We start from the raw sequence: 27,267 nt of genomic DNA, 5'->3' as shown, positions 1-27,267 counted from the left end.
ACACATTGGTGCGGTTTGTGAGCAATGCAATATGGATGGGGGTGGCTAATGATGGTGGGTTAACGTGAATAAAGGATGAAGATTCATCAAATGCTGGTGATAAAAAAGGAAGGAAGGAAAGCACTGGAAAGGAACAAGGCATAGACACAAAGGTCTGAGGTCTCTGCCTCATCACAACTGGGGAAGACTGGGAAGTGGGTTAAAAACGTGATATGGAACCGTGAAAGAATTGAGGCTGCCCCATTGGTCCTAAGCTTCATCTTGCTTGGACCCAGAGATTTTGAAGAGATGTCCTTCTCCAGCAAAGTGTCCAGGTGTCCTAAATGCAAAGGAGGAGAAGGTAAAAATGGAGGACGTTCCAATATGGGGGGGGGGACCAGGAGCTTTGGAGGTCTTTTGGTGACCACAGAACAGGGTCCCAGGGCCTTCATAAGCCCCATGGACCTCACTTTCTCCACCCTGGGGTTTTGCAACAGTTGTTTATTGCGAGAAAGAGATGTTGGGAATCCAAACACTCCGCTTTCAGACCTCCTGGATGCTAAAAGAATCCTTTGCTTCATTCTTCAGAAAGGAAAGCAATTCCCCCCCCAACAATACACACACACACACACACACTTTGAAAAGGAGCATGATTGGTTTGGGGAAGGAGGGGGATAGAGAATCCATACTGAGATGCCTCGAACTACCCAGCTGAGAGCTGGCTCTGCACTCAGAGGACATGGAAGAGAGAGAGCTCTGAGACGGCTTTCATTTTTTACTAAAGGGAGAGTTTGAGTGAAGTGGGAACAGGAGTAAGGGATGTAGTTTTGCAAACAGGAGTTGGAGGAGATGCAAGGGCCTTAGTACAGAGATGATACACAGAGGCCTCATTCTCACTACTTTTTAAACTGGTTTAAATGACCCTGGTTTGCACTTGAACCGAATTGTGATTCGAAGAAGGGTGCCATGCGCTAAACCCATTTAATCAGCATCTTTTTGATGCTGATTTCCCCCCATGTCTTTTGGGATAAATCGATCCCACGCAAGTGTGAACCCGATGTGGATTGGAAAGTGTGAACCACACTCCACTGCCAAACCGATCCATCGATTCGCATTGCAAAGCGATTTATTTGTAAATGGGAATGCGGCCCCAGAGACACCAAATAGAGTTTTGTTCACACTGGACTGGTTGCTCAGATTGGGGGTCGATGAGGTTAGGACTCAGGGACCTGGCAATCTTGGACTACATTCCCCACAATCCCCTGGGCAGCATGTCAGTTGTCTGGGGGAGCTATTTGAGGAGTTGTAGTGCAAAAGATAGCCAGCGTGGCGTAGTGGTGTGAGTGTTGGACTATGACTCTGGAGACCATGGTTCAATTCCCAGGTCGGCCATGAAACCCACTGGGTGACCACATGCTCTTGGCCTCCAGGAAAGGCAAAGGCAAAGTCTCTGAACAAATCTTGCCAAGACAATCGAGTGTTGGCTTGAAATATGAAAAATCAGAGTCAGGTAATTAGCTTTATTGGACTAGGGATGTAAATCTTTGCAGTCTTCGACCTGCCTTGCAAGGACAAATGGTCTCTCGCTAAGCTCTCTCCCCACCGCAGGAGAAAATCAAGATGTCTGAATAGTTTTCGAGCTGTATTCGCTCTTTACTAAGTGTCCCCGGGTAATTATTCCGCACAGAAGAATATGTGATTATTGTCAATGCAAAAAAATAAATAATAAAAAAACCAAATAAAACCCAGGCTTGTATTGCAGTCGCAGTTTCAGAAATTAGGGTGCATCTGCACTGCCGAAATAATGCAGTTTGACACCACTTTAAGAGGTCGCTCCATCGTATGGAATCCTGGGATTTTTAGTTTTGCAAAGTCTTTAGCCTTCTCTGCCCAAGAGGGCTGGTGCCTCACCAAACTACAAACCCCAGGATTCTGTAGGATGAAGCCCTGGCAGTTAAAGTGGTGTCAAACTGCATTATTTCTACAGTGTAGGTGCACCTCTAAAGTTACATATCCGTAACCGTGCCATATTCAGTAACACTACTCAGGCTTGGGTACCTCAGTGTCCACCTAGAATCATAGAATTGAAAGAGACCTCTAAGGCTATGCAATCCACCCCCATTCTGCCATGCAGGAATACACAATCAAAGCAACCCCATCCAGCCTCTGTTTAAAGACCTCCAAAGAAGGAGACTCTCTGAGGCAGCATCTTCCACTCTCAAACAACTCTTACCATCAGGACATTCCTCCTAATGTTGAGGTGGAATCTCTTTTCCTGTTGCTTGCATCCATTGCGCCATTGGTCCTATTCTCTGGAGCATCAGAAAACAAGCTTGTTCCATCCTCAGTGCGACACCCCTTCAAATATTTAAACAAGGGCTATCATGTCCCCTCTTAACCTACTCTTCTCCAGGCTAAACATACCCAGCTCCCTAAGTCTCACCTCATGAGGCATGGTTTCCAGACCCTTCACTATTTTGGTCATGCTCAACTGGACACACTCCAGCTTCTCAATTTCCTTTTTGAATTGTGGCGCAAAGCTCCAACTCTGCATCCCGGGAGCATGGCAGGCCTTTGGTCAAACTCAACAAGGATCCCTCATCTCTTCTCTTCTCTACCGCATCTCCCTTCTCTCTGGCTTCCCACACCCGCACTTCATGTGTCCCATTTTGGCACCACCCCAGTTCCATTTATCATCATCTGTGGTCAAGTGAAGTGTGGAAGGAGCAGCTGCTCCACTCGGTTGATTTTGGAGGGAGCGCACAGCGGATGGAGAAGATGAATGAGGAGGGCCTGGGTGACGTTGCCAACTCTTTTTTTATCCCCTCCAAGAGGTGGCGAAGAGAAGGAGACATGATTCAAATGCCACCGATGCAGACTCTCTTCCCCACTGTCACAAACACACATACATTTTCCTTCCCTTGAGTCCTGGTGCATACCAAGAACCACTGCTGAAACTGGAGCATTACAACTCTGGAATCTCTTCTTCTTTTCTCCCCAGCTCCATTCCCAGAATGTTCTCTCTCCTTCTTTCCTTCCTCTCTTCCTTTCTCTAACACTGATTGATTTTTATGGAAGGAAGATCTGGAAGGGGAGGAGGAACATACCTCTCTTGGATCACAGCACACATAGACGGAGCCAGTAACATATAGAGAAAGAAAGGGAAGATTTTTGGTGGGTTTTACAGGCTATGTGGCCATGTTCTAGAAGAGTTTGTTTCCGATGTTTCGCCAGCATCTGTGGCTGGCTGGCATCTTCGGAAGAGAGTAGGATACATATAGGCATGCTATGGGCATGTATTGCTCTGAGGTCAGAACGAGGCACCAAGAATCGATACCACGGCTGGGCATCTTGTTCTGACTTCAGCATTGGCACCAGCAACGAACAAGGACCACATGGGAAGGCCCACCATTCCCAACTGAAACTCTGCAACAAAAGAGAGCAGGTAAGGGGCGAATTCAGTGCCCGAATACCCAAGGGGCACCCTGGAGCATTCTGGCAAGTGTAGACCCACTGAGTGGCATGCAGAATTAGCGAAAGGACAGAGGTAGTCAGTTGCAATTGGGGAGACATTGGAGATGCCTTAGGCATGCAAAGGTTGGGGAGGGGTGCATGGGAAAGAAGATGAAATATATTGCAGATTCACGATTTGGAGGTAGATTTCTTTCCCACGGGGTTGATACCATGAGTTGCCGCACTGGGTGACACCAAACCCAGTGACGCCACTAAGCTGCAAAGGGACCAAAGGAAGGCCAAGACAACAAAGAGAAGAGATCTAGGTGGGCAGGATGTTCAGAGGCACCTGCCACCTCCTCATACTGCAGTCCTTCCCTTTGAAAGAACCCGACCCGCCTTTTGGGAGACGCAGGGCGCAGTGGCCAACAAGCCGACATTGCAGACAGCTCTGCATGTTCCAGCTTCAGCAGCTGGGCTTTGAAGAAGAAAGCTTCCCAATCTCTCTCTCTTTCTCTGTCTCTGTATAAACCATCCTGCAAATTGGCAATCTCTCTGTCTTTTCTCCAGCTGCTTTCTGCTCTTTCGAGTGGGATTTCAACAGGGTCTTGTAAACTAAAAATAATCTATGCCATTGCCTGCCAATGATCTGCCTGAAGATCACACTGTTACTATAGTATTGGATGCGGTTCCAGGATGAGCCAACCTCCTCCCTCTCTCTGTCTTTCCTTCTCTCTCTCTCTCTCAATCTCTCTCATGCAATCTCTCCTCCTTCCTTCCTCCCTTCCACCCTCCCTCTCTCTGCCACTCTGGGAATGCCAAAGACTTGGTTCCTGAATGCGGCACTCTTGCGAACCACAGGATGCTGAGACATGCCAGCTGCAAAGGCAGCGACATGCCCTCTGCTCTGTGCCAAGATCCTGATCTCTGACCACCTGGGTGCCAGTCAATTCCTGCCACCATTGGCTGCGTTTGCAAGTGACGTGTCCATCTGATCTCCCATCACTGTTGTTGCTGTTGTTTTGTTCGGTCCAGCAGGGCTGGGCAGAGGTCAGAGCTGGGGGCAAGGGCTTCAGTTTTTCTTAACCTTTTCAACTTGAAATTAAAGAATTCTGAGCCAGGAAAGTGATGGCCTACTTTGCTGACTTAGATGCAAATGCATAGCTTAGCCTTCTCAGTCTGGGGTCACAACAAAGTGCAAATCCCAGGATTCCAAACCATGGCTGTTAAAGTTGTGTCAAACTGCATTAATTCTGTGGTGTGGCAGCAGCCTGAGTGTTTGATTTATTATTATTATTATTATTATTATTATTATTATTATTATTTTATTTCTTACCCATCTCTCCTGATGGCTCAAGACGGGTTACAACATAGTTAAAACACAACCATTACATAAAATATTAAACAACATCTCGATGCAATATTTATATAACAATACATAGGACAATAATTAAATATAAAATCCATGTTTAAAATCCATGATTAAAAACTGCCTGGATAGGCTTGTCAGAAGAGATAGGTCTTCATATGTGTTTTATATTGCTGTCGGATCTCTTCCGGCTGGTCATTCCACAGCCTTGGGAGACACAGGTTCAAATCCCTGCGCCACTAGAGAAACCCATTGGATGACCAAGGAAAAACCTACAATCTCTTAGCTTCAGAGGAAGGCAGTGACATCCCTCTTCTGAATAAAGCTTGCCAAGAAAACCCTAGGAAAGGCTGCCAGGAGTCAGAGGTGACTTGGAGGCGCATAACAACAAAGTGACCCTTACAACAGTTAAGTCGCCAACAGGATTTTGCCCAGTGAACAGTGAATTTGTTAAGAAATTCCAGAATTGAACATAGTTCACTCTTGTTTCACCCCGAAAATCCCCTTCTAGTCCCCTCCTTGCTTTCTTCATTTTGGCAGCAGACGTTTGGGTGGAACGGCAGAGCGGGGGAAACACATCATTTTGCTGCTGCTGTTGCTATTGCTGCTGCTCTTATTAAGCCATTGGGAGTCAGAAATCCTGGCTGATCTTGACTGTGGCGCATCCAGACATGTAGGAGTTTGGTTCAGGTCTGCCTTTAGCCTGAGCTAGTTGGTGAAATAGAGGAGAACTCCCTTTCTGCAAGGGGCTTGCAAACCAAAGCGCAAACTGGTGGGATGGTTGGGATGTTGGGAGTGGGACCTTTGCAAAGGAAGCGTGCTGTTTTATTTCTGGCAGCAGAAAATGGCGCGTATTCAGAAAGCGACGCACGCACGTGGAGTAGGCGCTGCGTAAATGGTGTGAAGAATTCACCATTGTGCAACAAAGAAATTCAGCAAGCCATTGCATACGCAAAGGACTGCAGAGCACACTGTTGCACAACTGGCACACTGAAAAGCAGTAGCAATAGCAAATACCTTTCAATACCACTTATCAGTTCACTGAAGCACTCCCTAAGCAGTTTAGAAAGTGTAAGCTAATTGCCCGCAACAAGCTTGGTTACTTATTTTAGCGACCTATGGAAGGATGCCATGTTGAGTCGACCCTGGAGCCCCTGGCTAGTATTGAACGCACAACCTTGTGACTGTGAGTGAGTGGCTGCAGTACTGGCATTTAACCATTGTACCACCAGGGCTACCTGAAGAAGCAGCATCACAACCAGCGGGGTTGTGGGTTCAAGTGTGGTACTTGGATGTTTCTGCCTGCCCTGCTTTTTCACTTTTGCCTGTGCCCTAGTGAATGTTTCCCTTTGTCTGATTTGCCGAGTGTGTCTTGCGGTTTGTTCCCCTGCCCACTATGCCTCTGTGGCCATTGAGCATTCTGATTTGGCTCTTGTGCAACTGTAGAATATGCCTGTGAATGTCGCTTTATGTTACTCTTCTGCATGGGGGTTACATAGCCCTGCGATGGCACATGACTACATGCAATTGTTTATGCTACTCTATGGACTTATCAAATGGAGGCCTGTGTCTGTTGCATTGTGGCAGATAGCTTGCCCCAAATGCATAGTGCAATTTCGGCATGTTTACTGTATATCAGCAGCAGGATGCTGGCAGATGTATGCTAACATTGAAGATGAGGCATGCCAGGTGTGACCAGAGGGAGGGAGAGCAAGTGGCAGGAGACCCCATCCATCGCTAAACATGGTGCCCAGATTTTGCACTCATTCCTAAATTAAATTCCAAATGATACTTTGTAGAGAGACTTGAAAGGGAGGCTGATATCCTCCCTGCTGCCTCCCCCTCTTCCTCAGCTCCAGTTGGCATCCCTCCATCCATTCCGTGCCCACCATACCCACCTCACAGCCAAGAAAGGGAGCCCTGTCAACGTGTCGGGTTTGGTGGGGCTTAATTTCGCAAGCTGGCAGAGTTGAAAGAAAGCCTTCCTGGTGGATTGCTGTGCCACAAACTCCTTTGTATAATGAGGAGAAGAAGAGGAAGAGAAGGAGGAGGAAGAGGAGAAGTTGGGAAGAAGAAGGAAGAGAAGGAGGAAGAGGCGGGGAAAGAGGAGGAGGAGGAAGATGGGGAGGAAGAGGAGAAAGAGAAAGGAGATTATGGGGAGGAGGAGGAAGAGGAGAAGGAGGAAGATGGGGAAGAGGAAAAGGAGTAGATGATAAGAAAAAGGAAGATGAGGGGGAAATGAAGAGAAAGATGAAGAGGAGGAAAAGGAGGAGGAAGATGGAGAGGAAGAGGAACACCCAGCTTTCACAATGTGGGTTTGGTCTATGTACTTGTGGCAGAACCTCTCTTTCCAAATTCAGTCCTGGATTCCATTTTCGCCGCCCGCACCCTTCCGGGTCCAGGAAGGAAAGATGCAAAACAACATTGGCCTGGATCCTATTATTATTACTCTACAGCAGCCCTACTGGATCAGTGCCATCGACCAATCCGTGAGCTCCTCCTTCTGCAATTGATTCAACGGGTCTTCTTCCATTTGGACTAGCCAACGGGATTTCTGCCATTGCCCTTTAAAAGGAGATAAGCTTCTTTGAAACATTACCAGGAGACCATTTCACTTTTTCCACCTTCGACAACAGCCCTTGTAGCCAAAAGCCGAGAGACACGTAGTAGGTCTCGGCCCAGAATACGTTGTGCGCTTCCTTTTAAAAACCACATTTTCTACCTTTCTTTCGAAGCGGGATCCTTGCAAACGTTTTGGGTTGGGTTTTATTCGTGAGCTGCTCTCTTCTCCCTTGAAACCTTGGTACCCAAGCCAGCAAAGGAGAGAGGTTGGCTTGGAGCGAAGTTTCATCTCTTGCTGCCAGGCCTTCAAACACCACCGGAGCTCACAATCCTTCCTTCCTATTCCATCTTGCTCCACAGGCATCAAAAAATAAAATGGAAATAAAAATAACCAGCTTCAAGGCCAATGGCAGGCCTTGGAAATCACGTTTAAGAGCGAAAATCTGGAGCAATGTTTCACTCGGCCCCAAATGTACTGCCGACGAATGTGTTCTCCAGCTGAGAAGAGGAATGTTGCTCAGGAAAGACATTCGTTGGGGGGGGGGGTTTCAGCTGACTCACTGCAGTCGCTCACCCCCCTCTTTGTCCCTTTTCCTCTCCTTTTTCCCTTCTCTCAGCCTTTTCTCCTCCTCCTCCTTGCTGTTGTTTCTGTCCATCTCTCTCTCCTTCTCTTGCCAGACTCCATAAGGGAGCAAAAATATCGATTTCCGTTGTGCATGCAATCTGGAGATGGGAGCCTTGCAGTGGATTGGCGCCTGCAAAGATGGGCATAAAAAGATGGGTTGGGTGGGCAGCCTTGGAGGATTTGAGGATATCAGGGTCAGCCATAGGAACCGGTGGGTAGGTTCCCTTTCTCCGGAGATAATATTTGAAGCTTGACTTGACCATTGGCTTTCTGCCATAAAATCATAGAGTTGGGAGAGACCCCAAGGGCCATCCAGTCCAGCTGCATTCTGCCATGCAGGAACTCTCAGTCCAAGCCGTCCCTGTGACAGATGGCCATCCAACCTCTGTTTAAAGACCTCCAAAGGAGACTCCCTCACTCTCCAAGGGAACATGTTCCACTGTCAAACAGCTCTTACTGTCGGGAAGTTCTTTCAAATGTGGAGCTGGAATCTCTTTTCCTGCAGCTTGCATCCATTGTTCTGGGTCTTGTTCTCAGGAGCAGCAGAAAACAAGCTTGCTCCCTCCTCAATATGACATCCCTTCAGGGCTATCATATCATCCCTTAACCTTCTCTTCTCTAGGCTAAACATCCCCAGCTCCCTAAGCCGTTCCTCATAGAGCTTCATGGTTTCCAGGTCCTTTACTTTAGTCACCCTCCAACAACCTTTTTGAACTGTGGTGCAAAAATCGTGGTGACATTAAAAGGTGGGGTGGGGGGTATCCTGCGCAGAAAGGCAGGCTAGTGCATCGATCAGGTTCCAACTACAGTAGATCCGAGTTTGAATGTGTACCTTTTTCAAGAGGTTGGAGGGGTCCTCTTTCTGAATCCTATCTTGAGCCCCATATTGAGCCAAAGGTGACACAGGTGCAAGTCCCAATAATTCAATGGGTCTACTCTACTTGGGGGCTACCAGATGGGGCGCCTGTAGTTTTAATGGCTGGGTAGAAGAGGGACTCTTCAGCAGATATTGTGTGTCACGCAACCAGATAACAGGTAACCTCTGCTAAAATTCCCTCTTCTACAGAACTGTGGAAGACGCAGGAGCCCTCGCCAGTTTTCAGTCTGTCAACCCTATTAGGTACAAATACAGCAAGCTATCAATAAGATTCAGGCTTTAAGGGCTGCAAACTACATATCCCAGGCCAGGCTTAGCCTCGATATTCTCACAGATGACTCCTGGGGTGATGACGGAGCAATGTTCTGCATTTCTTTCAGGGACCCCCCCCCCTTTGACTTCTCGGTCCCAATTTCTGTTTGCAACATGGGTTCAGAGCAATCCCTTTGACAGCTTGTTCTCATTTGGTAAACAGATGAGTGAAAATCCAGAAGAAAATGGTATGCAATTTTCCAAAGATGAATGCATGCTAGCTAGGGAGGTGAATCTTGGCTTATTTCATTCTGGCATGCAGGAATGAATCATTTCCAAAGTTTCCTCCCTGCTCTGGATAAGATTGCAAGGGTTTGTGTGCCGTTTAAAAAGGAAGCAATCCTTTTTTATTATTATTATTTCGTTATTTTTGTGTGTGTGAAAAATTCATTTGCACAAGACCCTCTTGTTTTATGCACCAAAAATGGGCGATTTAATCCCTTTTGGTGCAAAAACCAATACTTGGGCATCGAAAGAATGGTGTTGTGCAGGAAACAGTCTTTGGTACAATGGCTCTTAATGGTTTGTCTTCCTAATCTTTACAATTAGGAATGTCAATGTTTGTGATGGGATCTCTTTTCTAGTGATTTGAATCCATGGGTTTGCATTCTAGTCTAAAGTGACACCCTTCCAAGCCAACATCCTCCATCTTTTACTCAAGCTGTCATGGCTGCTCCAACCGGCCGTCCTGTGTCTGCATGGATAGCCTTTCTTTCTGAGCTCCTGTCTTTGATTTCTTTGTTCCTTTGGTCCTTCTCTTTTGCAGACAGGAATCCTTGTCTCTTTCTAGGCTGGGACAAAAGCAATGCATATACACAGCCCCATAGGGAGAACTTGGGGGGGGGGGAGGGAATGGGCCCAGAAGAGGGGGAAGCAGGTTTGCTGAGATTCCTTGGCTGGAGAGGAAAGCAGGCTTTGGCTGTCTTTTAATTGAACTGTCTTTTCAGGGAGATCTATGCCTTCGTCGCATTCCTGGGGCTGGTGCGCTTTGGGGAAACCCAGGAGAAAGATGCATTAGCAGCTCTGTCCAACAGGGAGAGAGGGAAAGTATTGAGAAGCAATGGACAATGGAGTTTCCACAATGGAGCCCTATGCGCCCAAAGGAGGAGTTTGCACTCCAGCAAAGTTCGTGCTGAAATAAAAGCTGCTTATAGAATCATAGGACTTTATCACACGAGGGAAACTGGAAGGTTAGCCAAAGGGGTCATCCAAGGTGTTTCACGTAATTTCGCGAAAGATTTTCAAACGACGAAGCACCCAAACGGAAGGTAATCCAAACGCAATCGTGAGACATCCCAGGAATAGCTGAATTCGGAAAAATATCAAATTTATAAATCCTTTTCCACTGCGAATTTGCAGTCAATTCACATTTGCGTTAGTATGAAACACATCTCCAGTTCGGCCATGGGATTGCTGTCAGCCATGGGATCCTGTCCTCCTTGCGCATGCGCAAACACACTAATTCGAAATGAAGAAGCCAACGGGTCGCATTCGTATTTCTTCCTCTTTCGGATGGACACTGTGTTTGTCTGTGCGCGTGATAAGCTATAATGTAATTTCTTGCATTTTTGGATTGCCCCCTCCCCTTCCTTCTTCTTTCGGGATAGTGATGCATTCTTCCATGTGAAAAAGTCCATAGAGTTGGAAGAGATCCCAAGGGGTCATCCAGTCCCACTTTCTGCCCTGCAGAATCATACAATCCTGGAGCTGGAAGAGACCCCAAAGGCCAACAATAACTTGGACAGGAATTCCAACCAGAAAATAATCTCTCAAATTACACAAATGTACATTTTTAACGACTTTATTATTCTATATATTTTTGTTATTTTATATTTTTAATTTCTTATACGAATGTGGTATGGGTCGAACTGCATTAATTCTGCAATGCAGATGCAGCCCAAGACCCAAACCTCTACCCTAAACTGGTTCTTTGCGCTCTCTTTGTACTGTTGGTTTTGCTTGTAAAGAAGGGCGATTTAAGACTTCCCAGCAAAACAAGGAATGCATGTGAAGTTACATGTCCTCCTCCTTGCAACATACACACAACGTGCCTTGATATGAAACCTGCACACTGTCAACACAACCCCAGTTGGAAACGCAAAAGCAGGTGTGCTCCCTGTTCCCCAGTGCAATGGAGAGCAGCAAAACCCGGGACAGTTTTATTGGTGCTGTTTTCCTAATAGGCGTCTGTTGTAAAGAGCAGACAGATTCCAGATGGTTGATGCACCAATTGTGAAGTGTGGCGGTTAGGAGATGCTGAAGTGGGAGTCGGGAGGGAGAAAGAGAGAAAAGGAACACAGGTTTGAAGAGCATGCAAGCCAAAGGCTTACAAAGCCATAAAGACAGGATGGTGGGGACACAAAGGACAGATCTTCTCCATTGTAGCCAGATTATAGGATCCTGAAATCCCCAAAGAGATGATAATCTCTCCAAGTGGCTATGTAAAGCAAAGGTTTGTCTGTTGTGCGCCTTCAAGTCCTTTCCGACTTATGGCGACCCCAAATTGAACCTATCATGGGGTTTTCTTGGCAAGGTTTGTTCAAAGGGGATTTGCTGTTGCCTTTCTCTGAGGCTGAGAAAGTGTGACTTGTCCTAAAGAAATTCAGTGTCTGAGTGGAGATTCAAACCCTGGTTTCTAAAGTTGTAGCCCAATGTGCAGAGCACTACATTACTAAATCAGTGCATAAATAGCGTGAGAGGACTCATACTATATTCCAGCACCATTCACACTACACAACGATAGTGCCAATCACAATATACTACACAATGATAGTGCCAGTCTCTACACAGTGATAGTGCCAATCTCAACACACTATGTAACAATATTACCAATCTGGGCACACTACACAATGGTAGTGCCAGTCTCTACACACGACACAATGGCAAAAATAAGGTTTGCTTTTGGGAATTTATATTATTTTTGCAATATTTTCAAGCCATGGATGGTGGAATCGGTGGATAAAAAAAAAGCAAGGTGAAAAGGTGGAAGGAGGGAATAAGGGATGAGGGAAATGTATGTATGTATGTATGTATGTATCCATTCATTTGAATCTTCTTCTCTCTTCTCTCTCTCCGCAGATATCCAGGCCCAGCCATGCAGTCCTTCCGCGAAAGGTGTGGTTTCCATGGCAACCAGCCGAACTACCAGCCGACTTCGGCGCAAGATTCATCACGCCTGGAGAATTACAGGCATCAAAGCCAGGCTGGGCCGCACTGCGAACGCCAGAGGCTGGTAGCCAAGGAGTACTATAGTCAGCCCCAGCCACCGCAGCCACCGCCGCCGCCGTTGCCGTACCCAGGCTACGGGGAAAACAGCGCCGTGGACAAATACCACCGTGGGAGTAAGCCCTTGCGGGGCCAGGCGATCCCTAGTCGGCCTCCGTCCTTCCCAAGCTACGCCATCCAGGAGAACAGCCCCTACCCGGCCCGCTATTCCGGCGAGGAGAGCTTGCAAGGCTGGGGTTCGCCTCAGCCGCAGCAACCTCCGCAACCTTTGCCCGGAGGAGTGGCCAAATACGAGGAAAACTTAATGAAAAAGACGGCCGCTCCTTCGGGAAGCAGGCAATACCACGAGCCGGGCCCTCAGCTCCCCTTCCGGACTCACTCCTTGCACCTCCAGCAGCCGCCTCCGCCGCCACCGTCGACTTTGAGCTATCCCAAGCTCCCGAGGCAGAAAATCCAGAATGAGGTATCTTCTCCGATGCCATTTCCACAAGGGGCTCACTTTACTCAACATTCGCAGTCCTTCCCGGCCTCCTCCACATACACCTCTGTCCAAAGCGGGAGCCAAGCGGCTCATTCCTACAAAAGTTGCAATGCTCCCTCGGCCCCACCACCGCCGCCGCCGCCTCACGAACGGAGTCTCGGGAATGCCGCTAATCTGTCCTCTGGGCAACGGGTCCAGAGCTTACATGGCTACCAGCCTAACCGAATCAGTTACGACCAACAACAGCAGCAGCAGCAACAGCAGCAGCAGCAGCAACAACAACAACAACAGCAGCAATCCATGCAAGGCAGACACCATGCTCAGGAGGCCCTTCATTATCAAAACCTTGCAAAATACCAACATTATAATCAGCCAGGACAGAGCTACTGCCAAGCGGATGCACCTGTGAGGACACCAGACCAGTATTACCAAACTTTTAGCCCCGGTTCCAGTCATTCTCCGGCCCGTTCCGTTGGTAGATCTCCATCCTACAGTTCGACTCCTTCCCCTTTGATGCCTAACTTGGAGAACTTTCAATACAGCCAGCAGTCTTTGAGTACAGGAGCGTTCCCAGCCAGCCTCGCCGATCACAGCTCTTTCATGCCTTTGTTGAACCCTTCGCCAACCGACGGGGCGAGTCCAGACACTCAGCCCCCCGGGAACTGCAAGAACTTGCCGAAGGAAAAAATGGCTGAGAACCTCTTGTCGGACCTGAGTCTTCAGAGCTTGACGGCGCTCACCTCGCAAGTCGAAAACATTTCCAACACCGTCCAGCAGCTGCTTCTTTCCAAATCCACAGGGATGCCCCAGAAGAAAGGGATCAAAAATTCACCCAGGACACCCGAACAGCTCAAGGGTCAGCATTGCAGCCCCGAAAGTAATAATTATTCCACTGAGCAAGCAGGGACTCCACACTCAGACCCTCTTAGCACGCCGCAGTCAGTCCATGCTGAAACCCAGGATGCTGATTATATGAGTGGATCTGAGGAGCAACTCGAAAGAGGGTTCCTCTACTGCAATCAGAGCCGCAGCCCGGCCCGTGTCAACAGCAACTCCAAGGCAAAGCCCGAGTCCGTCTCTACTTGCTCCGTGACTTCGCCAGACAATGCATCAACAAAGTCTGACGATTCCTTCCAGAGCATCCACACCAGTCTTCCGCTGGAGACCTTCACCAAGTTTGTGGCCAACGAGAGAGATTGCCCCAGATTGCTCCTCAGTGCCCTTTCTCAAGAGGAGCTTGCCTCTGAAATTATTGGCTTGCAAGACGCCATCAATGAGAAAGCAGACAAAGGCTGGGCCAATTCCCCAGCTCCAAACAAAGACCCCGACAAATCCCCCTTCCACTTGGAGAATCACAGAACCTGCCTGGATTCTGTGGTCAAAAGCCCGTGGTCCAATCCGGGGGACTCCAATACCCTTGCCGAACCCTTGAAGTTAGACAAAGCCTTGGGAGGGAACAATGGGAAGAATTTTACCGAAGAGGTATATGATAACCCCCAGGTGGTATTTACAACAGCGGAGACAAAGAACTCCCTAAAAACCACCAGCTCGGTAGGCTACAACTCCAAACCCAACATCTCAGTGGCCACCTCCAGCTCAGAGGCCACGAGTTTCAGCTGCTATTCGAATGCCACAGCCAATTCGGTAGGATCTGAAAGTGCCATGGAGAACTTCGACTGGCCAGATGAAAACCTCAGCGACACGTGGAAAGAACTTGGGTCGAGTCTCCAAGGGTCAGATCTTTCCAAAACTCTGTTCTCTAGCAAACTGAGTGAGACTTCCGAGGAGAAAAAAAATGCCTGCTGCTTGAGTCTTTGTGATACAGAGGAACCGGCTGGATCTGAGCACATGGAAGGTTTCACTCAGCAGCAGCAGCAACAACAACAGCAACAGGAGAACAAGGGAGAAAACTTAGCATACGATGAGACCACCAGGGCAGACAGTGAACGATGGCTAGAAGACACCACTAGGCAGTCTTGTTCTGGAGGAGACTTCAGCGAACTCCCAATGATGTCCTCTCCAGACCTTAAAGAATCTGATTTGGAACCAGAAGAATATTCCTCTTTGTGTGAACTTGCCGGTTCTGAGCAAAAGTCTGTGACCTATGATGCTTTCACACCTAAGCCAGCAGAGAATGCTCCTGCCCTTTCCCTCCAAGACACACCAGGCTCAGCAGAGGAGACAACCAATGCTGTTGCAAAAGAGAGTACCGCTCCTTCTTCGCATCTCTCCGACCAATCCGTTATCCTCTTAGGCCCAACAGTGGGCACAGAGACAAAAGTGAAAAGTTGGTTTGAATCTTCTCTCCATCACTTGAAGCCCGAGGAGGAGACCTTGGGGGTTGAAAATGCCCTCCCTGATAAGGCAGAAGCATCAGTGACCTTGGTGGGGAAGAAACCGATCTCGCTGGAAAAAAACCCAATAATATCCGAACCAACATCCAGGGGTAAGAGCCTTCGCAGTAAGAAGGTCTCCTGCAGGCTGTCGGGAGGAGAAGAACCCATCCAACCCATGTCCAGCCCTTGTACAGGCATCCAGGCAGCTGACATGGTGGCCAACATGTGCCCTGGCCCAAACAATCTGATCGAAATGCCAAGTAAGAATCCTCATGGCCAAACTCCCCGGTTTCCAGCGGAAGGCTTACCGGCTAGGATGTGTACCCGCTCCTTTACTGCACTGACCGAACCCAGGGTGCCGGATCCTCTAGAAGGTGCAAAGACCTCGGCTCCTCAAGAGAAACTGGGCAAGAAGTCAGCTTGTGTCCTGAAACAGAGAGCCACGTTCAAAGCTAGGAAGCCGAATGGTAAGCCCAGCAACCCGTCTCCCATGCTGGTCCCAAATTTTGTGCCGAATGAAGACCCTGCTGGACCTAAAATCAAAGAAGCCAACCCTTCAGAAGCAGAAATGAAGGATCAACAGTCCATGATCCTTCGGTCCAGAACTCGGACTCAGGAGGTCTTTAATGCAAAGCGGAAGAGAGAGAAGGGCACTATGGATACCCAGCTCAAACCACCCAAGAAAGTTTTTCCAAACCACCACCTGCTGGGTTCCTTCAAGATGAGTCCCCAAAGCAGGTCTGAAAGGGAGAGCAAGCTGGGCAAAAAGGTAAAGCTTCCTAAAGCCAGACCTGAAATGGTGGACAAGGTTTCCGAGAGACCACTCCATGCCCTGAAGAGGAAGTCTGCCTTCATCCCTCCGGTTCCTGCTAAAAAAAGGAACCTGGTTTTAAGGAGCAACAGCAATGGCAGCAGCACCGTGAAGGAGGAGAAGCCAGAAGTCATGCCTGTCCTGTTCAAAAGGATGCCGTCGGCCAAAAAGGCCAAAACGAAGCCCTCTCCCAAGAACCTCTGTGAAGCCATCCTCAGGTCTCCTCAGGCCAAGGAAAACCCCGGAGTTTGCCTCAAGATCAGTTCTCGGGCTGCCTTCCAGGGAGCCATGAAGACGAAAGTGCTTCCTCCGAGGAAAGGCCGAGGCTTGAAGCTGGAAGCCATCGTTCAGAAGATCACCTCCCCTAATCTGAAGAAGTTTGCTTGCAAAACGGCTGTGGCTGCCACCGCCGCCACCGCCATCTCTTCTCCTGTCCCCACCAACAGCAGCAATAGCAGCAGCAGCAGCAGCAGCAGCTCCCACAGTAATCCTCTCAGCCCTTCCCTACCAGAGAGGGAGCCGGCCTCAAAGAATGCAAGCATAACCCCAGCGGCGGGGGAAGCCAGGCCATTAAACCAGGCCGTGTCACAAAAGGCTCCCGCTGCTCCAGCCGCTGAGCAATTATGCAGAAACCCGAACAACAGATCCTTCAGAGGAAAACTAATGAACAGTAAGAAACTGTCCTCCAACTGTTTCAAGGGTGAGGCCTATTCATCTCCTGAGACGCTGCAGCACGGCGGCGGCAGCATGGCTGCAAGCGGCGTCGGCCTGCTGCCCAAGAAAAGGAACCGAAAAGGGAAAGTGGCTGTCTTCCGAGTTGCTAAAAATAGTAGCTTGGAGAAATGCCCTCACCTGAGCCCGGCTTTGCTTCTCCCATCCAGGGAGAAGTCAGGGGTGGCAGCGGCTGCGGCAGCAGGAGGAGGAGGAGGAGGAGGGAAAGTGGAAGAGGAACAAAGGGAGGGGAAAAAGCCAAAGGCTGAAGACAAAGCCTTTGGCAACAGCGAGGCCTCTGATGGAAGACCCTCGCAGGCCCAAACCAGGGGCCAGAAGCAGCGAGCCAACCACTCCAACTACAACGGCTACACCAAGAGGCAAAGGAAGCACCTCAACCGCCGGAAGGCTCAAAACGTGCCGTCGAGGTGTAAGAACCGGGCCAAAAGGCGGCACCGGCAGCAGGCCCCTCTGCTCAGCCCCGCCGAGCCCGAAATTCGGCTCAAGTACGTGTCCTGCAAGCGGCTGCGGCCGGACAGCCGGGCGCCACCCTTCTCCCCGTACGTCCGGGTGGAGAAGCAGGGCGATTTCGTCACCACTTGCACCGTGGTCAACTGCCCCGCTGATGAGGCCAGACTCCACAACGACCAGCATGCGGTGTCTTCTTCTTCTTTGTCGGCCCAGGCTGGGTTTCTGGGGGCTGCCTCCCTGCAAGCCCGAGCCATCCTTCCTCTGTCGTCCACAATGCACCTCGGCCCGGTGGTCTCCAAGACCCTCAACGCCACCTGCTTGGTCTGCTGCCTGTGCCGGAACCCGGCCAACTACAAAGACCAGGGGGACCTCTGCGGGCCATATTACCCGGAGGACTGCCTGCCGAAAAAGAAGTCGCGGCTGAAAGACAAGATCAAAGTGGAGGGGCTGAGCGAAGAGCCTCCCTCCCCTCCCCTCCTCAAAGGGACAGATAATAATTGCGCAACCAGTACGTTGGGTGGAAAGCCGCCAAGGTTGGACAGTGGGGCTGACTCAGCGAAACAGAGCACGCTGCGCTCCAGTTCGAGGGGGATGTTTAGGAAACTACAAAGCTGTTACTGCTGCGATGAGAGGACAGAGGGAGAGGAAGCAGCAGCCGCAACAGCAGCAGCAGCAGCCGCAGCCGCCGCCGAAAAACCCAAGAGGCACGAATGCGGCAAAGCTGAGTTGTCGCCGCTGGATCCTGCTGGAGATACGCAGGAGCACTGGGTTCACGAGGCCTGCGCAATATGGACAGCTGGGGTTTACCTGGTGGCAGGGAAGCTCTATGGACTGCAGGAGGCAATAAAGATGGCCGCTGATTTGGTAAGAGTCGCTCCCTTGCTTTGGAGCAAACCACATGCACAAAAACCCCACAGCACTATCTAGTGCTCAGTCAATGCGCCCACCATGGCTACACAAAGCAAGAATGAGAGTCTCAGCCCACATTTGGGAATGTAGAGGGAGATGAAAGGGGGAATGAAATAAGGGGTAACAGTGGGGACACCAAAGTTGTGTTGTTTGGCTTCATGGAGAGGTATTTTATCATCTATTTGCACATGGTGGGGCGGCCAAAGACTGTGATCCAGTCCAAGTGATCTTACTACTGCCACCTGGCTAGTTATAGATTAGCTACAGAGGAGTTGTGGTTTCAGTTTTGTTTTTTAACTCCACCTTCACACATTAACACACACACACACACACACACATATATATACAGCCATCACTCCACATTTGTGGCTTTGACTTTTGCAAATTCGATTATTCACGGATTTGATTGATATGTTCTCTCGAGGAATCTCTAGCTCCTCCAGCATGACTCTGCCAGAGGTTGACCATAGAGTCACACTGGAGGACCTAGAGATTCCTAGAGAGAACAGGTATTTGTAGGTCCTCCAGTGGAATTCTATGGTCAATGTCTACCAGATGTTGGCTGTAGAGTTGCAATGGAGGACACAGAAATTCCTAGAGAGGTGTTCTCTCAGGTTAAAAAAGGGATGTTTTTATTTGCAGATATTTCACTTTCACGGGAACCCTGTGCCCCTAACCCCAGTGAATGTGGAGGGACCACTGTATATCCTTGTTTAGGAGCATCTGACAAGTACATGAAGGGAGCTCAGCTGCAGCAGAACAGAGATCAGGGGTCTATGTGTTTTTGCAGTGCTTGATAATCTGACATGTTTTCTCGCAGACAGCGAGGGCTGGCCTTTCTCCCTTGCTGCAGAGTTTGCTTGTCTCAATTAAAGCAGTTGCTTGGTGAGAGTGGGGTACTAGGGGAGCATCGGGCACAGCGGGTATCCGTCTTTGTAGCAATCCGTTTCTTTTTGCTGTTGACATAGATGAGCCAGCTTCTTGTTAGCGACATACACAGGTGTATGCCCATCTTATCCCTTAGTATGTCTTTTATTATTATTATTGCAAAGGTTGGTACTCCTCCATCTGCGACAACCAAAGACCACCCCCTTGACTTACCATAGTGCTACTGCAACTGTGGCCTTCCATGGCCATCCAATGATTGGTGAAGAGCAAAGGGGGGTATTTTATTTGATTACTTTATTTATAACCCACCTTTCTCCCAGTGTCGGATGCAACGTGGCATACCTTATACTGGAGAAGCATCTGGTTATGTCCCTGTAGCCAGGTATTAAATGAATGCCTCGTCTTCTGACACCTGCGGGGATCCTCCAGAAGTCTCTGTGGATGATGCATTCATTTGATCCGTAGGGAGAGGCAAGCTAAAAATGATGATGATGATGATGATGATGATGATGATGATGATGATGTGTCTGACTACAGGGATAATGCCAGTCACTTCTCCAATCCCTTTCCCAACTCCTCACCAGCCATTGATAGGAGTGTGGAGATCTGTAGTGCTTTACTGATGGTTGGGGATAGAGCAGATTGTGGAAGTGGAAGGAGACAGGGGAGCTTTGAGCATGATGACTCCCTATGGTGCACCTTCTGCTACCGATTACCCAGGGCTTGGGAGTAAACCATCAAACTGATGTCATGAACTTTAATGAATTATTCGGGGGAGGCAACATGGGTGTAATAGACTTATATCCCCAAAGCAATGAAATAAGTAGGAATGGCACGTTGTCATCGTGTGCCTCCATGGCCACCCTAAGGCAAACCTGTCATAGAGTTTTCTTGGCAAGTGTCTTCGGAGGGGGTTTGCCATTGCTGTCCTCTGAGGCTGAGTAGGTTTTATGCCCACGCAGGGAATCAAACCCTGGTCTCCAAAGCCGTAGTCCAACACTCAGACCACTACATCATGTCGGCTCTATGCTGGGAATGACAATATGAACTGTTAATGTATGTCTTGCTTGGAATCGGGTGCAAGGGGTTATTCTTTATCCTCTCATTCCCCATCCAAAACTACTACCCTCAGTTTATTTCGTGCCCACTTCTCCCCAAAGCTCAAAGTGGGGTACAACGTAAGAGTTTATCACACTGGGGCTAATTTCGGTATTAAAGAGAGATTAAGGCACGTTCAAAGCACTCTGCAAATAAAGCGAAAATGGCAAGTAATTGCGTGAATGATTATCACATGAAATTGCACAAATAAAGTCATATTGGAAACGCATTGTCGCTGGCATCCCGAAAATAAAAAGATGCATGCTGATGCTTCTTTGTGACCACTTTAATGGAGGGTTTTGTGCGACGTCATGTGAAACGTTTTTGCGTAATTACGCAAGCTTTCTGGGATATTCACAGGATAAAATCCAGACCTCCTTCATGTGATAAACTCTGTAGATTAAAATACATAAAATGGGCATTTTTCAGAAATGTTTTGAGTGGGATTTTTCAGGTTTGATGCTTTCCACTTCTCAGCCTTGAGATTTATTTTTAAGGAATACAAAGCAACATCCAAAAAACAGTCATTTGTGTGTGGCCTTTGGTGGTTCAAGTTGCACCCTTGTTTGGGCCTTCTTGTCTCTTTTAATGGCTGGCCGTGGATGATGGGCATCTCCTTCCCCCATTATTTTCCCTGTTTGGTTTGTGGCCATTTGTGCCATCCCATTCCATGCCCAACATTGTCTGAAAACCACATTCCTTGCAGCATTAGCAGTCAACACTTAATCTGCCGCCAGCCTCCAAATGCCAAGGGCATGATCCTCTCCCTCCATTCTGCCAACCAAATCCCATTTCCACAACGTTGAGGACCCTTCCCCTGATTTGCTGAACGTTGCAACTGAAGAACGAGTGAGTAAGAGAGAGACAGAGAGAGAGAGAGGGAAGAGAGTGCACGACTTAACAAATAGCAAAGAAGCTGATGAGAAAGATTCGGAAAAACCAGGCGCGCTGCCCAGCGCTGCCCTCAGGAAATTAAGAATGAGGCGCTGACGGTTCGGTGATGTTTGCTCACCATGTGGTGGGTCTGCAAAATCTGCATCTCATTTGGACAAGGGAGGTCAAGCAATTAAAAAATAATAATCTTTGCAATGGGTAGGAATGGGAAGCCGACGGCGGCGAGGAAAGGAAGCAGGTCTTTGTGACGTGGGCCGTATTTCACCGGTGACCCAACGCTGCAGGGTGTCGAGGCGGAAGGAGTAACTCTTCTTGTATTCAGACGTGGGCAGGCTCTTCTCTGCCTTGGGCCACTTTGCAACTCATCAGTAAGGTTGTCAGATTGTGGCTAGCTTTGGTTGTTCAATGTCCCCTCCAGGAACAGAGGTAGCATGTGATAAAGGGCATATCCAATCTGTCTGCAGGGGACATGTCCAGAAATCTCTCTGACCCCCTTGACTCTCTGCCAGCCACTGAATGGCTATGCAGGGAGTCAAAGCGGTAGCATACCTAGTACAGTTGGCCTGCCTTATCCACAGATTGCAATAGTAATAGCAATAGCCCTGATGGCAGAGTTGTTAAATGTCAGTAGTGCAGCCACTCACTCACAAGCCACAAGGTTGTGAGTTCGATCCCAGCCTGGGGCTCAGGGTCGACTCAGCCTTGCATCCTTCCATGGTTGCAAAAATGAGTACCTGTCTTGTTGTAAACTGCTTAGGGCACTGGTTCTCAACCTCTGGTCCTCCAGACGTTTTGAACTTCAGCTGCCAGATTCCGTCATCATTGGCCATGCTGGCAAAGGCTTCTGGGTGTTAGAGCTGGAGGATCGAAGTTTGAGAACCTCTGGCTTAGAGGCTGCTTAGTGCACCATACACACTCATTCCCCCCGTATTTGCAGCTTTGGCTATTCACGGATTTGATTAATATGTTCTCTCTAGGAATATCTAGGTCCTCCAGTGCAACTCAGTGGTCAACTTTTAACTAAACGTTGCACTGAAAGACCTAGAGATTCCTAGAGAGAAGACTCTACTAGGCATTTGTAGCTCTTCCAGCACAGTTCTATGGACAGTGTCTGTCGGACTTTGACCACAGAGTTGCGCTGGAGGACCTAACTATTCCTAGAGAGGTGTCCTCCCAGGTAAAAACATGGTGTTTTTGTTGTTTGCGGTTTTTCACAGGGATCTTGTGCCCCTAACCCTAGTAAATATGGAGGGACAAGTGTATTGCTATTGCCATTGAATCTTACTGAGACTTTAGATGCTTTTTTGTCTGTGAGACGCCTTGGGTCCCTACGAGGAGAAGACGGCACACAAACGAAATAAATAAATGGCGGTTGAATCCGTGGATTAAACAAAAACCATGGATATGGAGGGATGACTGTGTCCAAAGCAAACACTGAAGAGTCTGCAGGAGGCCCCAGGAAAGCTCCTTTGCTCCTTATCGCCCTCCCGGATCTCTCTTGTTCCAGGTGAACCTCCTGTATAAATAAGCTAGCGGAGCTTTAGGCGTCTCAAGTATCAAAGAGGATGCTGACCTATGGGGGATCTAGGCAGCTCAGATGGAATGAATTAAAGCTCCCTTCCAAAATGGAGACTCCCAAGGCTTGATGAATCATTGCCGCTGCAGCAGGTATTGATGGACCTTTAGCAAAAACCCTGCAGAGAGGCTAGCGACGGATGTTGAGCTGCTGCTTTCCCTGTATTTGCAGCAAAGGGGGAGGCTGCCAATATTGTCTCTTATTCCTAGCCACCTTCATGCAATCGCCTGAATATTCATTCATTTCCAGAATTGGGGGGGGGCAGTGTTGATGTGCAACTGGTGTCTAATATGTCAATGGGAGCTGGAAATCTATGCTGGGTTTCCACTTGAATTTTCAGGGCATGCATGGATTGGTCCCTAGGTGAAGGGCACTCTGGGAACTGTGCTTCAGGCAGCAACATTTATTAGATGGGTAATGATAAGTGTTGAAAGTAACTCGTTCTAATCTCACTGAATATCAGGAGGAGCCAGCATGGTGTGGTTGTTTGAGTAGGACTCCAGGAGAGCTACACAGTCCTAGAAACCCATTAGGTGATCTTGGGCAGGTCACACTCTCTCAGCCTCAGAAGAAGGCCGTTGCAACACCCCTCAGAAGAAATCCTGCCAAGAAAACAATGTTCTTTTAGATATAATACTGCATAATGATTTGAGTGTTGGACTAGGATTTGGGGAAACCAGGGTTCAAATTCCCACTTGGTCATAGAAACTCACTGCATAACCTTAGGCAACACATACTCTCTAAACCTCAGAAGAAAGCAATGGCAATGGAAAGCTGGTCATTGCGATGTACAAACCTGCCTCCTCTAATAATAAGATATGTTTTCTTAACCAGCCAAAAGTACAGTTTAAAGGCCCAAGCTTTGTTGCTGACTTATAAACTCTGGCTTAGTTAAACCATGGCTTGCTGTGGCGAGTGAATCTGCAACCATGGCTTGTTTTCTCAGCTGCTTAGCATGGGGGGGGGGGAATGGCAAAAGGTATGTAAAAGAAACAACCTAGAAATGAGGGGTGCACCATGGTTTGTCATTTCATTCTTTGTCCGGTTTGTAGCTTAAGCAACAAACTACAGTTAATACAAATCGTGGCTTGTTGTGATATGTGAATGGGATCTAACCAACCACCTGTGAAGGTTTGTGTTGTGTTGAGGGAGCTAAGTATGTTTTCCTTGGAGAAGTCGGAGGAGGGACATGATAGCCATCTTTAAATATCTGGAGGAAGGTCATGTAGAAGATGGAGCTGGCTTGTTTTCTGCTGCACTGAAAACCAGAATATAAATCTGTGGATTCCAATTGCAAAAAAGAGAGATTCCAGCTAAACATTAGGAAGAACTTCTTTAATGTAAGGTCTGTTCAACGTTGAAAGGGATGGCCTTGGAGGGTGGAGGACTCACCATCTTTGGAGGTCTTTAAGCAGGGGCTGGATGGGCATCCTTCAGGGGTGCTTTGGTCATGAGTTCCTGCATGGCAGAATGGGGTTGGATTGGATGGTCCCTAGAGTCCCTTCCATCTCTATGATCCTAAGTGACAGAGAAAGCTGGGTCCCAATTGTGACCTTCCTGCCAATTACCCATTACTAACCAAACCTACCTTTGCAGAAACGAAGCTATGGTGCCTCTAGATCTCACAGGGACCTTCTTCTTTTTCTTTCCTTTCTGCCCCACTGATCGCAGAGATGCTCCAGTTGTCAGCAAATAGGAGCCACCATCGGCTGTTGTCACAAAGGGTGCGCCCAAACCTTTCACTACACATGTGCCATTGATACAGGTAAGATCTTCACCTTGGGATGGGGAGGCTGAAGGGCATTGTGTCTCCCATAAAATATGCTGTGTATTTAGAAAACCTCTTCATTTAGGAATAAATGTCTAGGAGGGAGAAGGGTGCTCATAGATTTCCTTCTGGGCTGCATCTGCGCTGCAGAAATAATGCGGTTCGACATGGCTTTATAATGCCATGGCTCAATGCTATGGGATCCTGGGATTCGTAGTTTATCATGGCACCAGAACTCTGAGTCAGAGGAGGCTCAGTATGTCAAAAAACCCTACAAATCCCAGGAGTCTATATGATGGTGCCATTGCCATTAAAGTGGTGTCAAACTGCATTAATTCTGCAGTGGAGATGCATCCTCGGAGGGCAAGCAGGGAGTGGAATTTCAATCAGAAAACAGTCTGTCAAATTGCACCCATTTTATTAGGGATGTGTATCTTTGCTGTATTTCATGCTTTGTTTCTAAGAATGAATGGCTTTTGAAGTTTGCCTTGTGTATGGTGCATCCTCTTTGGAGCCCATGCGTTGTCACAAGGTCTGCGCATTGTCGTCGCCTTGATGTAGTTAGTTTTAAGGAGCAAAAATACCTGTTGGGTGACGGTTGCTAAACTTTGGGGTGGAAAGGATTCTGCATCCCAGTTTCACCCCTTTTCTGCTCAAAGGGGCAAGGTCTGCCTAGAGAGGATTGGAGAACAGCAGAGTTTTTGCCTTTTCTAAGAATTGTGCAGAAGAGGACATTTTAGAGCAATGCTTCCCAAATTCAGCTCCCAGAATTCCTGACTCTTGGCCAAGCTGGCTGGGGCTTCTGGGAGATGAAGTCCAAAACACCTGGAGGACCAAAGTTTGAGAGAGAGAGAGATGGGGGGAAACATCTTTCCAAAAATCAGAGATTGCATGCGGATGGTGTCATAAACGGAACGAATGGACACAGATATGCACCCCATTCAGTGTTGTTCCTCTTCTCCATCTGCAGGTTGTTGGTTAACCGAAGAGACCTTCTCGCTCAACTGCCCCAGACATAAGGTAAGGGGAAGAAACCAATAGGAGCAAGGGGAAACGGCTGGCTTGGAAGCGCTTTCCATTGTATATAATACCTATTGAGAGAGTCCCAACATAAGCAGCCGCCCAAAATAAAATCCTGGAGGTCCATCAAGGCTTGCAGTCCTCCAAGGGGCCTTCGCCTTCCTTAACAGTTTTGCTGGGAAAGAGGATCCCATCCCAGTTTTCACTCTGGCAGCCATATAAATTGCAATATGGCCATTCTCAATACGATGGATGGCAGATATAAAACCCACTTAGAGGAAGAAGAGGCCATTTCTCCAGGATGACTTCTGCTCCCGCTGTGTCCTCCTTTTTCCCCCTACTCCCTCCTCCTTCTCAAAGAAATAGGAGACAGTCCCCGGAGCAAAGGCCTTTCCTTTGCCTCCGTTGTTGGCGTCACTGGCGTTGACCAGGCCTCCCGTATAATTTAATCGTATAATTTAATCACCATGGCGCTCGCTTCCTGCCTGCCTTCCCCACTCCAAGGGTTGCACCTGGTTATAGGCAATTTAAAGTATGTGGAGGGAGATGGAAAGGGGAAGGAAGGGATATCCAGATGGAGACCTGGGAGAAGACGGATGGGCATTCGTGAACAAAACCGAGAAGAGTATCCTTCGGTCAGCCAAAGAGGAAGCCCCTTCAATAGGCAACTAGTAGCCTGAACCTGCCTCTTAGGGTTGTATCTGCACTGCAAAAATAATGCAGTTTGACTCTACTTTAATTGCTATGACTCCATCCTGTAGGATCCTGGGATTTGGAGTTTGGTGAGGGATTCAGCCTACTCTGTTGGAGAGCTCCAAACTACAAATCCATATATATATGTACATACATATAATATTTCTGTATATAGAAATACAGGATTGATAGAATCACGACAGTGAAAGCAGTGCCAAACTGCATTAATTCTGCAGTGCAGATGAAGCCAAAATGGTCCTGGATTGCGTGCTTCCCTGACAGACCTACAGTCCGCTTGGCGTTCTTTGGACGGCCACAAACATATAGCCTTTGAAACATTATAAACACCTTCAAATATGTATTTATTTATGTGTGCTGAGGGTATAAAGCCTTCTCTCTTCCTTTTCTCTCCTCTCTCCATGTTTTGTTGCAAAACCCCAACCAGTCAAACAAATTCTCTCCAATCCATTTTGCATTTTGGCTCGAAAATTGTAGGCTGAGAACAAAAGGGGGAACAATATTGGTTTTTTGTGGCTACGTATGTCATATCATCCATCCATGCACACAGAGCAGAAGCACTCTTTCTTGCATGCTTCCTTCTTGATTTGCTATTCCTGCCTTGCGCATTAGCAACATTTATGCCTGCACACAGAACAGCACAAGATAAGGCTAGGAAGGAAGGGATTGCGGGGTCACGGGGTGAAAATGGGTCGGCGTTTGCTGGATCCGAGAGGCCTCCCGGTACCAATTAATGGAGGCCGAAATGGAAGAAGGAGAGGGCAAGGAGACACTGGGAGGCTGGAAGCCCCATTTGCTATTGTGAACTCGGTTCAGCCAGGAGCCAGCTTGCAGGAGCCATAAATGGGATTTTTGCTGCCCCCTTGCGATGCATAATGCCTGGATCCCTTTGAAAGGAATGGGGAAAAGGAGGAAAGAAAAGGCAGGGGCCATAAACGCATCTCTGCAGCCTGTCAAGAGCCGTATTTTTTATTTTTTATCTGGGACTGGGGTAGGCACACAGCAGGCGTTAGCAACATGAATTAATACCCAATGAATGAACCTAGGGAGTCCTCTAGCTGTCAGCCACAGCCCTCTCTCTGCGGTTGGTCAGCCGCCGCCAAATCCAGGACTGGAATGCTTTGGATGGATGTAGCCGAAATGTTTGCATGCTTTCCTCCACACCTCCCTCCTCCAAAATGAACCATTTAT

The 27,267-nt window shown here is 48.2% G+C and overlaps 1 protein-coding gene across 3 annotated transcripts in view; it reads left to right on the top strand.

Annotated features, from left to right (window-relative positions):
- Positions 1-27,267, top strand: part of RAI1 (retinoic acid induced 1) — an 80,737-nt gene that overhangs the window by 46,899 nt on the left and 6,571 nt on the right. For all 3 annotated transcript variants that reach the window (XR_006100532.1, XM_042437828.1, XM_042437827.1), the window contains exons 2-4: positions 12,256-18,076; positions 24,249-24,342; positions 25,316-25,365. Coding sequence is in view for 2 of the 3 variants with exons in the window: in XM_042437828.1 (XP_042293762.1) it covers positions 12,272-18,076; positions 24,249-24,342; positions 25,316-25,365 (5,949 nt within the window). In the remaining variant the exon portion in view is untranslated. The remainder of the gene's footprint in view (positions 1-12,255; positions 18,077-24,248; positions 24,343-25,315; positions 25,366-27,267) is intronic.

This window comes from Sceloporus undulatus, chromosome 8 (assembly GCF_019175285.1).
Source record: "Sceloporus undulatus isolate JIND9_A2432 ecotype Alabama chromosome 8, SceUnd_v1.1, whole genome shotgun sequence".
NCBI lineage: Eukaryota > Metazoa > Chordata > Lepidosauria > Squamata > Phrynosomatidae > Sceloporus > Sceloporus undulatus.
This window is presented reverse-complemented; position numbering and strand designations above follow the sequence as displayed.